Raw genomic sequence first — 15,575 nt, 5'->3', positions numbered from 1 at the left:
TTGCATAATAAATTTTGCAATCTAATTTTTTTTTAAAGTTCAAATTTTTTAGAAACTTTCTGAACAAAAAGTAGACCTTTTAGAAGTTGGCTAATTTTTTTACATATTTTATAAAGAGGCGCTCTACCTATCTAATAATAATTAAAATCAGATTATTTAAGGGGCCTCAGCAATGTTTTAAAATTATAAACAATGTTTTGACTTATAAACAAATAGCTTTGTTTAATAATAAAAAATAATAATTTTTAGCAATGCAAATAATCAAAACCGGTATAATTTGACTTAAACTTTCAAATGCTGTCAGCAGAATTGCTATTTTATTTTTTAATCAAAAGTTATTCGGGTTCAAAAATTGCAATTTTTCGATTTTTTGCAAGTTCAACCGCGTTTATCTCGAAAACTATACATCCTATGAAAAAACTTGTGGGGACATTTTTTGCTTAGAATGACCCAAGAAATACAAAAAAAATGTTTTATTTTGCGAAAAATCGATGTTATGTAATTCCTCAAGTTCTTTGTTTATAACAATCTTATCGACATCCGGATCAACTGTTACCCAAAAAATTCGTGTTCTACTGGTCAAAATACATAAAAAAACTTGGGTAAGTCCATCTAAATAAAGGAGGCCGTTGCACCCCCTCCTGGCGACAGTATTTATTTTTATATAAGCCAAAATATGTTTATAACTTTAAAACATTGCTGAGGCTGCTTAAATAATCCGATTTTAATTCTGCAAGGTGTATTAGATAGGTAAAGCGCCTGTTTATATATATGTAAAAAAATAGAAAACTTTTAAATGGTCTACTTTTTGTTCAGAAAGTTTTTAAAAAAATTTAGATTGCAAAATTATTATGCAAAATCTATTAGGTCGATTTTAATGAAATTTAATGGACGGTTTATAAGAAATTTTTAAGCGAATTACGAAGGTTCTAAGTGCAACCAAAGTGGTTGAAAAACATTGAACAAAAACAGGCTTATTTTGCCCCCTTATTTTGTATTTATTGCTATTTTGCAGAAAGGGTAATAATTTAAGACATTTTTAGTCAATCGTATATCATGCAACATTTAATTATCTTTATTTTATTTCTGTACGACTTTGTTCCAAAATGAATCGTTTTAAAGTTATAAGCAAAGAAAGTAGAAAAAATTCGATGTTTATCGAAATTTTTAAATATTTTAATTTTTTTATTAATGTTCCGGGAATATTTGAGAAGGAGCATAAGTCAATTATAATTAATGAAGTTGCCACCTAACTTTATCTGCAAAAGTCTGAATGCCTACTCTCACATCCACCTCAAAACAGATCCGCCCTGGTCTATAAAGTTGCAGATATATTTCCTGATAGTAGTGTACGAAGAGAGTTTTCCATCTCATAGAATATTGGTATGTAATAATGTAGTCGTTTATTAATTTTCTTTCTATTTTATTCTATATCAAAGATGAAAAATGTAAGTTGTCATAAACAGTGCCCGAATACACTAAAAGCTGCTTTTAATAGCCCAGTAATAAGTGATCTTTTTGGAGTGTAATTATCAGTAGTAATTGCACAAGAGCTCTGAAATTCTATATTAATTTTAGAGTTCGAGTGCAATTTGTTGCGATTATTTCATGAATAAACCTGTTCAAAACCAAAATTTTATTGTACCAATTAGTGAAATTAAGCACACAGTTGTTATAAATATGTATTTGACGGTTGAAAGTCATCACTTTTATAATTTTTAAAACATTTGTCATTAATGTCACTGAATGTATTTTTTCGTAGCAACGAAGGGCATCTGACGTAATATGCTTAACGACGGGAGATTATCAAAAATTATCACCTTAATTTGCATGTCTGTAGCTTTCTATTGGTCAGAATCTCCTATGAATGAAATAATCAGTAGTAATTGCACAAGAGCTCTGAAATTATTGAATTTTTCCCGAGTGACACTTTGACAGTTTTAATTTCACGAGCCGAAGGCGAGTGAAATTATGTCAAAGTGTCACGAGAGCAAAAATTCTATATTAATTTCAGAGGTTGTAATAATCGCAATTTGTTGCGATTATTTCATGAATAAAACTGTTCAAAACCAAAATTTTATTGTAATTTATTTATGTAAGTATCATTAAACACACAGTTTTTATAAATATTTGACGATTGAAAGTCATCACTTTTATAATTTTTAAAACATTAATTGTCATTAATGTCACTGAATGTATTTTTTTTGTAGCAACGAAGGGCATCTGACGTAATATACTTAACGACGGGAGATTATCAAAAATTATCGATTTAATTCAGATTTCTGTAGCTTTCTATTGGTCAGAATCTCCTATGAATGAAATAATCAGTAGTAATTGCATAAGAGCTCTAAAATTCTATATTAATTTTAGAGATCGAGTGCAATTTGTTGCGATTATTTCATGAATAAAACTGTTCAAAACCAAAATTTTATTGTAATTTATTTATGTAAGTACAAATTAGTACAATTAAACACACAGTTGTTATAAATATTTTACGGTTGAAAGTCATCACTTTTATAATTTTTAAAACATTAATTGTCATTAATGTCACTGAATGTATTTTTTCATAGCAACGAAGGGCATCTGACGTAATATACTTGACGACGGGAAATTATCAAACATTATCAGTCTAATTTAGATTTCTGTAGCTTTCTATTGGTCAGAATCTCCTATGAATGAAATAATCAGCGTCACGACGTATTTGCTTGGCAATTTGGATTTAGATTCTACTTATCCTCAACTTCAAAGTGGGACTTGTGCCGTTGGTTGCTTTTAAAAACATTCTTTATCCAAGTTAATAGTTGTTACTTGCGAGTGAAAATTTTTATTTTTCAACAAAAAACCCACGTATTCTGGAGGATTATTCGCATATTAACTCAAAAACAACTCAGATCAACAAAAAATAAGTATATTATCGAAAAATTATCGAAAAATTTTTTTAGCAAAAATGTAGCTTATAAAAAAAACAAACAAAAAATGGTGTACCTATTCATGAAGTCTATCGACACGACACAGTAAAAGCAAAGTTGTAGCTCATGAAAAGTGTTCTTATTCGTATTTTGAGCATAACTCGATGAGTTTTGATGATAGAAATTTTTATAAAAAGTAAAAATATACAAAAACTTGTTTAAACACTTTAAAAAAGGTTTTATGAGTTTTCCCCGAAATGTGCTTAATTTTTGGTTATTTCATGTTAAAATATTCGACAGGAAAGACGAATATGAACCTATTTTCATTAGCTATAACTCTGCTTCTATTAGGTACAGAGACCTAACATGGATAGCGGTAATCGAAAGGGAACCAACCGCAAAAGTTGATTTTGAGTAATTAAGGTTACAAAAATAAAAAATGTTTTTCCTTGTAATTTTCAAGATATTAGAGTTTTTAATGTATGATACCAAGTTCGAAAGCTAATATTAGCCACTATTGATTTTTTTTTCATCAGTTAACTTTTTTTGTTTTTTGACAGTGTTTTGGTGGTTAGATCTACCATAAAACCTTTTTACAATAATATGGTAACCTTGTCGGACAATTTTCACGGGGCTTATGCGCAGTCGGATGCGCGGAAGATGTCAATTTCGTGGAATTATTTATTTTCAACCATTTTTCCGACATAAATCAGTAGGTTATAAGTAATTATATTCTAAATAAAAAAATCTAAGTGTCCGACAAACTGTTAGTGCTGCTAATTTGTCACCTAATCTAATCCTTGGTAAATTTTATTCATATTCAAATACTGTTTTTTTTTTGCTTGAACACATATTTACCGTAATCTGAATATCTGCTTTTAAAAATTTCATATTTGCAAGAATACTTAATTAATTTAAATTGTACCAAAGAGTCCGGATATTTTTGTCCGGCAAGTGATCCAATATGCATTACACATGTAAAAAAACAGTACAAAATAAAAATGACATCTGTGGTAATAAATAAAAAAATTCCAGGAAATTGACATCTTCGGCGCATCCGACTGCGCATATGCCCCGTGAAAATTGTCCTACAAGGTTACCACATTATTGTAAAAAGGTTTTATGGTAGATTCTGTTAAAATTAGCCATGTGGTAATAAATTTATTATTTTAATAAATTTGGCATATTTAGCGTGTCCGACGAGTTATATGGCCCAACACTTTTGTCCGACAAAATTGTTTTCGCTGTTTATATGATAGAAACCATTGATTAAAATAAAATTACCAATGTAGTTATAAATTTTTTTCTTAATGTTGTTCTGAAGCTATTTTCTTGTGGCATTTTTGTAATTAACTAGATTTGATGGGAAATAATCCACAATTTTCCTAAAAGTGATTTTATTAACGTTTCGACGTCCAAATCGGATGCCGTTGTCAAAATACAAAAAATATTAATGAATTAAAAAAACTGTTGTTGCTTAGTAAAAAATTCTTCTAATAATTTATTTAATCTGACTCATTTATATCGGCAATTCATACATATATTATACATTTTAAAGTATAAGACTTTAAAATGATATTGCCAATATTTATGAGTTGCGTTCCTGGGACGACTTTACTGAAAGATAGTTCATTCGATTACATGAAATCAACCCTATCCCTAATCAACCCTAATATTGGCAATATCATTTTAAAGGCTTATACTTTTATAATGTATAATATATGTCTGAATTGCCGATATAAATGATTCAGATTAAATAAATTATTAGAAAAATTTTTTACTAAGCAACAACGTTTTTGTTTAATTCATTAATATTTTTTGTATTTTGACAACGGCATCCGATTTGAACGTAGAAACTTTAATAAAATCTTTTTTTAGTAAAATTGTGGCTTATTGCCCATCAAAACTAGTTAAATTTTTTTCTTGTACAAAATTGACGACTTTGTGACAGCTTGGCAGACAAAGGCCCCACTACCATAATGCGCCAAGCTCCAAATTTGTACGAATCCACCCAAATAACAAGTACAAAAAGTTTCGACGGTGTGGTCATAAATAATAATTTTATACGTGGGCCCAAGGACATTAAAACAAGTAGTTTCAATTTGTTATTTCTAGACTTATTTTTTGCTTTAATTTGTATGTCATCCAGCCTCAAAAGTCCACTGCTGAACATAGGCCTCCTCCCCTCGTTTCCAACCCCATCTATCCTGCGCCGCCCTCATCCAGTTTTTATTTACCTTTCTTAAGTCGTCAGTCCATCTTGTAGGCGGTCGACCGACGCTTCTCTTGTCTTCTCTTGGCCTCCATTCCAATAACCTCTTCGTCCATCGCCCATCTGTCATTCTGGCTACGTGTCCTGCCCATCTCCACTTCAACCTGGCTATCCTCTCGATGACGTCAGTCACCTTTGTTCTTCTCCTGATTTCTTCGTTTCTGATTTTGTCTCGCAGAGTTATTCCTAACATTGACCGCTCCATTCTTCTCTGCGTGACTCTTAGTTTGGTAGCCGAGGCTTTAGTTAAGGTAAGTGTTTCTGATCCGTACGTCAAGACTGGGAGGACGCACTGATCGAATACCTTTCTCTTTAGACATGTGGGTAACTCACTTTTAAAAGTTTCTCTCAGTTTTCCAAATGCTGCCCACCCAAGACCGATTCTTCTCTTCAGCTCATGAGTCTGGTTATCCCTGCCAATCGTAATTTCATGTCCCAGGTATTTATATCTATCTACGAGTTCTATTTCCTTCCCACCAATACTGATGTTCTGGTTGGGTACCAAATTTGTCATTATTTTTGTTTTTGAGATGTTTATATTTAAACCAACATTTTCTGTAGCTACAACGAGTTCTTGTACCATCTCTCTTGCCATACCTAGATCCTCAGCTACTATGACTATATCATCGGCGAAACGTAAGTTGTTTAGGTATTCTCCATCTATTTTTATTCCCTTTGTCATCCAATCCAAACTCTTGAAAGCATGTTCTAAGACCGTATTAAAAAGTTTAGGTGACATTGGGTCTCCTTGTCTAACCCCCCGTTCTATTTTTATGCGATTACTGTTAGTATGTAATTTGACAGTGGTTGTTGCCTGTAAGTATATTTTGTGTAATAATTTTGTATACCTATAATCTAGCCTGCATTCTTTAAGCGCCTGTAATATTTTGCTAAGTTCAACTGTATCAAAGGCTTTATGAAAATCGATAAAAACTAGAACTAGGGGTTTATTGTATTCCACTACTTTCTCTATCAGGGTTTTTATACTTTGTAGATGGTCATTTGTTCCGTAATTTTTTCGGAATCCTGCCTGTTCTCTTGGTTGATAAGTCTCTAACTTTCTTTCCATTCTCTTAACTATTATTCGCGTAAATAACTTATATAAATGGCTGAGGAGGCTAATCGGTCTGTAATTCTCTAAATTGGCTTTGTCTCCTGCTTTGTGTAATAGAATCATAGTAGCGTTGTTCCAGTCTGTTGGAATATTGGCGTTGTGAAGGCAGATATTGAAAAGTTGTTTAATTTTTTCAAGTAGTATATTTCCTCCAATTTTTAGTGCTTCTGATACTATTCCATCTTCACCTGGGGTTCGATTATTTTTCATTTTCTTCAGAGCCTCTTTGATTTCTGATTTTGTTATATCGGGCATTAAATCCGATCCTTGATTTAATACTCCAGTTTTTACTGTAATTGGAGGTTGCGCATTGTCATCTTTTTTTCTTGATTTGTATAACTCTGTGTAGAACTCTTCGACTATTGTTAATATTTCATCTCTGTTTGTAGTTTCTTTTCCAGTTCTGTTTCTTAGTTTGTTGATTTCTATTTTTCCTTTTTGTACGCTTACGTTCTTCAAAACTTTCATGTTCTTATTTTGCTCTATTGCTTGTTTTGTTTTTTCTACATTGTAGTTTCTTATGTCTTTTCTTATTGACTTTGTGATAGTCTTATTTATTTGATTTAGCGCTTCTTTGCTGGAACTTGTATCTCCTTTCATCTGTCGTCTTAGTTCTATAAGGGTTTTAGTAAAACTTAAACTAAAACTTAATTTGTATGTATTGGCGATTAAATCGCTTTAAAACAAAAAAATAATTTTGACTTGATATTATGTTGTTTTTTTTTTTAATTCGGTTGAAATAATAAGAAATATCAGATGATCCCTTATAAGTTTGGTTGTGTATATATATATATATATATATATATATATATATATATATATATATATATATCATATACAGTGCATTCATAAAGTGTGGAAACGGTCTGTTATCTCATGACTTAATTATTTTCAGAGTTAAAGCTCCGACAGGTCGATTTTTATTTTTAAATTATGATTTTTTGACGTATAGTACATAATAGTGACGTCATCGATTTGCGGTATTGCGGAATAGCGGTCATGTGCTAGCTCATTTGGGAGGTGATTCAATTATCTATTCAGTATTATAAACATTACCATCATTATTTATACAGGGTGGCCAAAAAATAATTTTTGAATTAAAATAATTGACGCAAAAAGAAGAATGTATGTAATTTATTTAGCTCAAAATACATTTTACTGGTGTCGCATAATATAAAAACAAATGTTTATTTCATAAATAAACATTACTTTTCGCTTAATTAAATGTCAAACAGCCACACACCTGCCTCTTGGCAGTTTGAACATTTAAATTAAGCGAAAAGCAATGTTTATTTGACAAATAATAGTATGTATATTGTGCAACAAGTGCAGAAAGGTACTAATTTCTCACGAGTTTGAAAAGTTGCGGTACGAGCGCAAGCGAGTGCCGCAATTCAAACTAGTGAAAAATTATTTTTCTGCACGTGTTTCACACTATACTTTTTCTACAAGCACAGTTTTTCCTAAAAATAAAAATCACAATTTCCAAACGACGATTAATTATAATAGGTACCTATGTGATAAATTTTAAACTGTATTTAATTAATACCTACTAATTAATTTAAATTCCTTATACCTAAATAAATTGCACAGAAATCAGTTAAAAAATTAATGCACTGCCTTAATTTGTTTAAATTTAAACAATTATTACACATTATTGACATTATACTTATGCAGTCACGGATTTACACAAAACCTACTTCATTCGACGTCTCTTGCACAGGTTGCTAAATCCTTATTGGTTATTTGATAATTATAAAATGTTTAATAAGAATAAAATTGTAAAATAAAACAGTTGTAACATCCATAATTTAGTTTCTATGCTATAGTTAAATATAATAATTGTCTTATAGGTTATATATTTGTCTAAAGTTTAACCACGGATGTAAACAGAATATAACGTTACTCAGAATGCGGTAGTCCACAGATGTAAACAGAATATAACGTTACTCAGAATGAGGTAGTCAACTGTGCAGAAAAGAACTTTGCGGCGCAGAAACGTCACTTTGCGGCACAGAAACGTCACTTTTCTGCACACTAATGTCAAATATCTTATACTGTGAGAAAATATCAAGTTTGCTAACATAAAACCGTGCAGAAAAGTGCACTTTGAATAGTGGTTGTAGAAAAACATTTTTTTCTCTTTTCGGACAGCAGTAAAATGTATTTTGAGTTAAATAAATTACATATATACAGTGCTAGTCAAAAGTCCGTACCCCCCTCGTTTCTTTTGAACGGTACTATTTATATACCTATAATAGTAAAATTTGGAGGGAGGAAATAAACGGACGTAAGCTTCTTAACTAGTCATGACAGGTGACGTAATAGTGACAGATGACTTTACAGCGCCACTGTGACAGATAATTTTAAATGAGACCTTATGGCAAGTGATACCTCGTTTGAAATGTATTGAAAATACCTATTCAGTCATACTAATTTTGTTTGAGTTTATGCTAATGTTGATGAATAAATGAAATAAATATAAAATTGTAGTTTCGCATTTAATTAATAAAAATTCAAAATTCCGCCTATGATTATCTGTCAAAAAGGTTGACGTTGACCAAAAAAGCTACTAGAGAATTGAAGAACGTCAACTTTTTTGACAAAAAACCATAGGTGGACATTTGAATTTTTATGAATTAAATGCGAAACTACAACATTATATTTATTTAATTTATTCACCAAAATCAAAATCAACTTACACCCAAAAAAATGAGTATGACTGAATAGGTATTTTGAATACCTTTCAAACGAGGTATCGGTATCACTTGCTATTGGCGAGGAACCGCAAAGTCGGCGATGCCTGGTGGCGAATTTGAAAAGCATCAACTCTAGGAAAACATTGAGTTTGTCATTAATTTGTGTACATATTTGCGGTCAGTTTATGTTGTAATTAACAATGATTTCGACTTAAAAACACTATTGCAGTGTTCCTCAGTATCCATTCCTATTATACTCTACGTCTACGTAATGACGTAAACTAACTAATGCCAAATCACACATTTCCTTAATTTAACGTTTGTATTATACCTAGTATTTTTTAATGTTTAAGCGACTGCAAAATTAAATCAATAAATAAAATGTAGTATATTATATTCTGTACATAGAATGTACACTGACTGGCACAAAAAACGGCCACCCCACAAAATGGGTAATTTTTGATGTCTTGAATTTCCTAAAGCTGTTGTCCCATTTAAGTGATTTTTTAAATATATTATAGCCTTATTCTTTAACAAAATCGCTGTAATAATATTCTTGTTGAACAGGTAAACCATCATTATATACCGGGTATACCAGTCAAACTGTGTTTTATTCTCAAAGTTCACCACACCCTATGGAATATTCTAGCATTTATAAAATACTGAAATTAAAACTCAACTATAGCCTCAGGTTTTTTATCATTCTGTTTTTTTTATTCATTCGCTTATGTTGGGTAATAAACAACTTAGGTACTTTAACAACTAGCCATGTTCTTCATTAATACAGGATATTTCTAAATATGTGCGGCAAACTTTAAGAAGTAAATCTGCATGAAAAAATAATGACCGTTTGCTTTATAAACATATGTCCGCAAATGCTTCGTTTCCGAGATACTGGATGTTGAATTTTTTTCTTACAAACTGACGATTTATTTATAGCTCTAAAACCGGTTGAGATATGAGAATGAAATTTGGTAGGTTTTAAAAGACAGTTATTGCACATTTTTTGACATGCAATTAAGAATTTTATATTCTCCATTGGCGTGCATGAGGGTAATATTACCCGTATGCGCGCCAATGGAGAATACAAAATTATTAATTGCATGTCAAAAAATGTGCAATAACTGTCTCTTAAAACCTAACAAATTTCATTTCTATATCTCAACCGGTTTTGGAGAAATAAATAAATCGTCAGTTTGTAAGGAAAAAATTCAACATCCAGTATTTCGGAAACGAAGCATTTGCGGACATATGTTTATAAAGCAAGCGGTCATTATTTTTTCACGCAGATTTACCCCTTAAAGTTTGCCGCACTTATTTAGAAACACCCTGTATTAATGAAGAACATGGCTAGTTGTTAAAGTACCTAAGTTGTTTATTATCCAACATAAGCGAATGAATCAAAACATAGAATGCTAAGAAAACCTGAGGCTATAGTTGAGTTTTAATTTCAGTATTTTATAAATGCTAGAATATTCCATAGGTTGTGGTGAACTTTGAGAATAAAACACAGTTTGATTGGTACACCCGGTATATAATGATAGTTTACCTGTTCAGCAAGAATATTATTACAGCGATTTTGTTAAAGAATAAGGCTATAACATATTAAAAAATTCACTTAAATCTAACAACAGGTTTAGCAAATTCAAGACATCAAAAATGACCCATTTTTTGGGGTGGCCGTTTTTTGTGCCGGTCAGTGTACATTGGTATGCAAAATATTCCGACCACCTCATAATTTCCAGAACACAATTATTATAAAATAAATTCACCTTAGTTTCCAGGTTTTATTTGATTAAAAACTGTTATCTGTTGGTGTAAAATAAATTGTAGTGTACTTATTAACTAAATAAAAAACAAAATTAGAAATTCTAAGATAGATTAATAATTCTTAAAACACTGTGTGATTATCGGGGGGCCGGATTTTTTTATGAAAAAAAGGTAAAAACAAATCAGTAGTTAGCATCAAATTTTAATGAATGCATACAGATGAAACATAATTTTGAGTCGTCTTTAACCTACAAGATGTCTTAGTGGCAAAACTTAGTGGTTACTTTGGCAAAACACTCGTGTAAATGATTTTAATTTAACGTTTTAGAACTGTGAGGTCAAATGACAAAATGAATTGTTTTCCTAGAGTTATCGTCCATCTTTGATATTTTGAGCGCCCTCTGTCGGAATTTAATTTTGCGAATAAGGTCCCATTTAAAATTATCGGTTGCAGTAGCTCTGTAACGTCATCTGTCACTATTACGTCACCTGTTATGACTAGTCAAAAAGCTTACGTCCGTTTATTTCCTCCCTCCAAATTTCACTATTATAGGAATAACCGTTCAAAAGATACGAAGGGGGTACGGACGTTTGAATAGCACTGTATATATTTTTTTGCGGCAATTAATTTTATTCAAGAATTATTTTTTTGGCCACCCGGTATAAATAATGATGTTAAACTGATATTACTGAATAGAGAATTGAATCACCTTTCAAATGAGTTACCACACGACCCCTATTCCCATTTTAAAAAAATCACTGATGACATCATCACACCCCAATCGATGACGTCATTATCATGGGATATGCGTCAAAAAATCATAATTTAAAAATAAATATCGACCCGTCAGAGCTTTAACTCTGAAAATAATTAAGTCATGAGATAATAGACCGTTTCCACACTTTATGAATGCACTCTATAATAAATAAATGGTCGGATTATTCGTGCTTTTCAATTATCAGTGCCCCGTTGGGTCCCGTGGAGCACGGATAATATAATCGGTGTTCTACTGTATTAGGATTAAATAGCATTAAATTTTTCCTTAAAATAAAAAAAAAAACATACATTTGGTTTTTTGTTTCAGGCTTTCTCGAAGAACAGCACACCTCAGAAACTATGAAAACAATATTCGTAGGTTCATGTAATAAAGAACAACTTATGAGTGGATCGGTTGAAGAAAAAACATTAAAATGCGAAATTTGTTTTAAGCAATTTACTACGACAAGTAATTTGAAATCACATTTGAGAGTGCACAGTGGTGAAAAACCTTACAAGTGTGAATTTTGTTTTAAACAATTTTCTTCGAAAAGTATTTTGAATAGACATTTGAGATTACATACTGGAGAAAATTTTTACAAGTGCGAAGTTTGTTTAAAGGAGTTTTCTCAGAAAAGTAGTTTGAAAACACATTTTAGATTGCATACTGGAGAAAAACCATACAAGTGTGAAATTTGTTTTAAACAATTTTCTCGAAAAAATTGTTTGACTATACATTTGAGAAAGCATAATGGAGAAAATCTTCACGAGTGCGACATTTGTTTTAAACAATTTTCTTCGAAAAGTATTTTGAAAAGACATTTAAGATTGCACACTGGAGAAAATCCTTACAAGTGCGAAATTTGTTTCAAGCAGTTTTCTCAGAAAAGTAGTTTGAAAACACATTTTAGATTACATACTGGAGAAAAACCATACAAGTGTGACATTTGTTTTAAGCAATTTTCTCTCAAAACTAGTTTGAATATACATTTCAGATCGCACACTGGAGAAATTCCTTATAAGTGCGAAATTTGTTTTAAGCAGTTTTGTCAGAAAATTACTTTGACAGCGCATTTAAGATTGCACATTGGAGAAAATAATTTTAAGTGCGAAATTTGTTCTAAGCAGTTTTCTCATAAAAGTAGTTTGAAAACGCATGTTAGACTGCACACTGGAGAAAAACCATATAAGTGTGAAATTTGTTTTAAGGTTTTTACTCATAAAATTTCTTTGGATGAACACAAAATAGTTCACACTGGAGAAAGTCGTTACAAGTGCGATATTTGTTTAAAGCAGTTTTCGCAGAAAAGCTATTTGAAAACACATTTTAGATTTCACACTGGAGAAAAACCGTACAAGTGTGAAATTTGTTTTAAAAAATTTATTAAGGCAGATCACTTGAAAACACATTTGAGAGTGCACACTAAAGAAAAACCGTACAAGTGTGAAATATGTTTTAAAAAATTTATTAAAGCAGATAAATTGAAAATACATTTGAGAGTGCACACTGGAGAAAAACCTTACAAGTGTGAAATTTGTTTTAAGCCGTTTACTACAGCAACTAATTTGAAAAGACATTTGAGATTGCACACTGGTGAAACTTCTTAAGTGCGACACATGTTTTCAGCTTTTTACTCATAATAGTTGCAAATTTTGATATAGAGTCTAATCATATTTCTGTAGTAGCAACTGTACATTCAGGAATTAACGAAGAAGAGCCTCTGCCCAAGTTGCACAATTACAAAACCAACTGGCAAGCTTTCAGAGAAATGGTTGCAGCAAATATTGAACTAAACGTATCACTAAAATCACCGTAAGAACTAGAAAAAGAAATCCAAAATTTCACAACAACAATTCAAGAAGCTGCGTGAAAAACAACACCTCCACCAACACATACAAAACAAAAAATTAGTTGTTCAAAAAATGTCAGAGAAAAAATGGTGTCAGACAATAAGTTAAGGCTCACTAGAATACCTAGCGCCTAGTTCAAGAATACCTAGAAAATTTAACGCCGTCAGATGCCAGCGATTATGCGCTATGGAAGGCTACTAAAAAATTAAAACAACAACATCGTCACATCCCACCAATTAGAAAATCCAACGGAACGTGGGCCAGAACAAACAATGAAAAGGCAGAACTTTCGGCGAATACCTAGAAGTTTTCAAACCTATACCAGCTGCTGCAACGAACAACGATCAAGAAATCTACAATTTTCTACAGAACCAAACCCCGACAGGAGAAATCACACTACACGTATCATACAAAGAAGTTCTAAACATAATCAACAATAATCTAACAAAAAAGAAAGCACCTGGCTACCACTTAATCACAGGTGGGGTAATTAAAAATCTACCTCTCAAAGCAATTAAAATGCTAACTCTAGTGTGTAATGCGGGCGGTATTAACGCTAAAACACTTCCCAATCCAATGGAAAATTGCGGAAATTATCTTTATACAAAAATCAGAAAGACCTCCAAATGAGCCCACTTCATATCGACCAATTAGTTTAATGCCAGTAATGTCATAAGATCATGGAAAAAAATAAAAAAAAAGACTTCTAAAAATACCAACAGACAGAAATATGATACCCGACCACCAATTTGGCTTTAGGAAAGAGCATGGTACCGTCGAACAAATTCACAGAGTGGTCAACGTCATAAATAAAACATTTGAAGAAAAAAGTTACTGTTCAGCAGTATCCCTCGATGTTAGCCAGGCTTTTGATAAAGTTTGGCATTAAGGACTGTTGTATAAACTGAAAAAGAACTTACCAGAGGAACTAGGTACACTCCCGAAATCATATTTATCAGAAAGATACTTTCGAGTGAAGTTTTAGTCAACCTATACAAAACTATATCCCATCAGATCGGGGGTACCGCAAGGAAGTGTTCTGGAACCACAACTGATCTGGTTTACACAGCCGACTTACCCACAAATCGTAATACAACGGCCACCACCTTTGCGGATGATACTGCAATCCTCGCAATACACAAAAATCCAGTCGAGGCTGCTGTAAAAAATAAGAGAGTATTAAATCAAATAAATACAATGGCACAAAATTGGAGAATTGAATTAAATGAACAAAAATCAAAACATATTGTTTTTACAAAATATTACAGTAACAATAAATAATAAGGTAATTCCCTCAGTTACCTCTGCAAAATATCTGGGATGCACAAACAGAAACAACTGGGCATAAAATTTACACGACAACAAATAAACTGCTACTCTACAACACAATATTCAAATCAGTCTGGGCATATGGTCTGCAGCTCTGGGGAACAGCATTTAAGTCGAATGTATCCATAATTGAGAGATTCCAGTCCAAGGTGTTACGTTCAATAATCGATGCTCCATCGTTTGTTTAACAGAGATATTTCGAAAACCGTCAGTGAAGTGATAGTGGAGTTAAGTGCAAAATACATCGTACTTCTTGAAAGCCACGCGAATGTGCTTGCAATTAATTTGTTAGACAATATTCAGGAAACAAAACGGTGTAAGAGAGATAATACCATTAGATTTACCGCACAGACATTAATGTTGTTGCAATAGCTAAGTTGATATGTGTATATACAGTAATTTAATATTAACCCTATAGAGATGTGTGGCGCTGGTCACAATCTCTTCATGTCATTTTTTCACAGATAAAATGTGCCTATTATATGTTATAACAGATTGCCTAATAAACATTAAAAAAATGGTTGCGTTCGCAGAAGCCTGTCGTGGACAATTAGTCCACGACAAATCATGCGCACTTTAATTCCATAGGTATTACATATTTATTTAATGTATTATCGTTGATTGATAAATATACCAGTATATTAATAGTTTTTTTTAATCGCTTTAGGATAAGACCATGCGGCATATATTAATAGTTAATAATAAGTGAGTCAAGTCCCACAGCCACAGCACTCAGGCCATATTGACCCATTCTGCATCCTCCCAGGGGATTGTCGTCCTTGGTTCATTATCCATCCTGCCATTTCCAGGAAGGCGGACAAATTACCAGGGGACATCTCTATGTCGGCAGGCGTAGGCCAAGACTCACCGAACG

The 15,575-nt window shown here is 32.0% G+C and overlaps 1 protein-coding gene across 1 annotated transcript in view; it reads left to right on the top strand.

Annotated features, from left to right (window-relative positions):
- Positions 1 to 15,348, top strand: part of LOC126886645 (zinc finger protein ZFP2-like) — a 46,878-nt gene extending 31,530 nt beyond the window's left edge. Inside the window, exon 4 of the mRNA XM_050653637.1 lies at positions 11,850 to 15,348. Coding sequence (XP_050509594.1) covers positions 11,850 to 13,129 — 1,280 coding nt within the window. The 3' untranslated portion in view covers positions 13,130 to 15,348. The remainder of the gene's footprint in view (positions 1 to 11,849) is intronic.
- Positions 15,349 to 15,575: the final 227 nt, after the last annotated feature.

Source organism: Diabrotica virgifera, chromosome 6 (assembly GCF_917563875.1).
Source record: "Diabrotica virgifera virgifera chromosome 6, PGI_DIABVI_V3a".
Taxonomy (NCBI): Eukaryota; Metazoa; Arthropoda; class Insecta; order Coleoptera; family Chrysomelidae; genus Diabrotica; species Diabrotica virgifera.
Note: the sequence above shows the minus strand (reverse complement) of the source record. Positions and strands in the feature narration are given on the sequence as shown.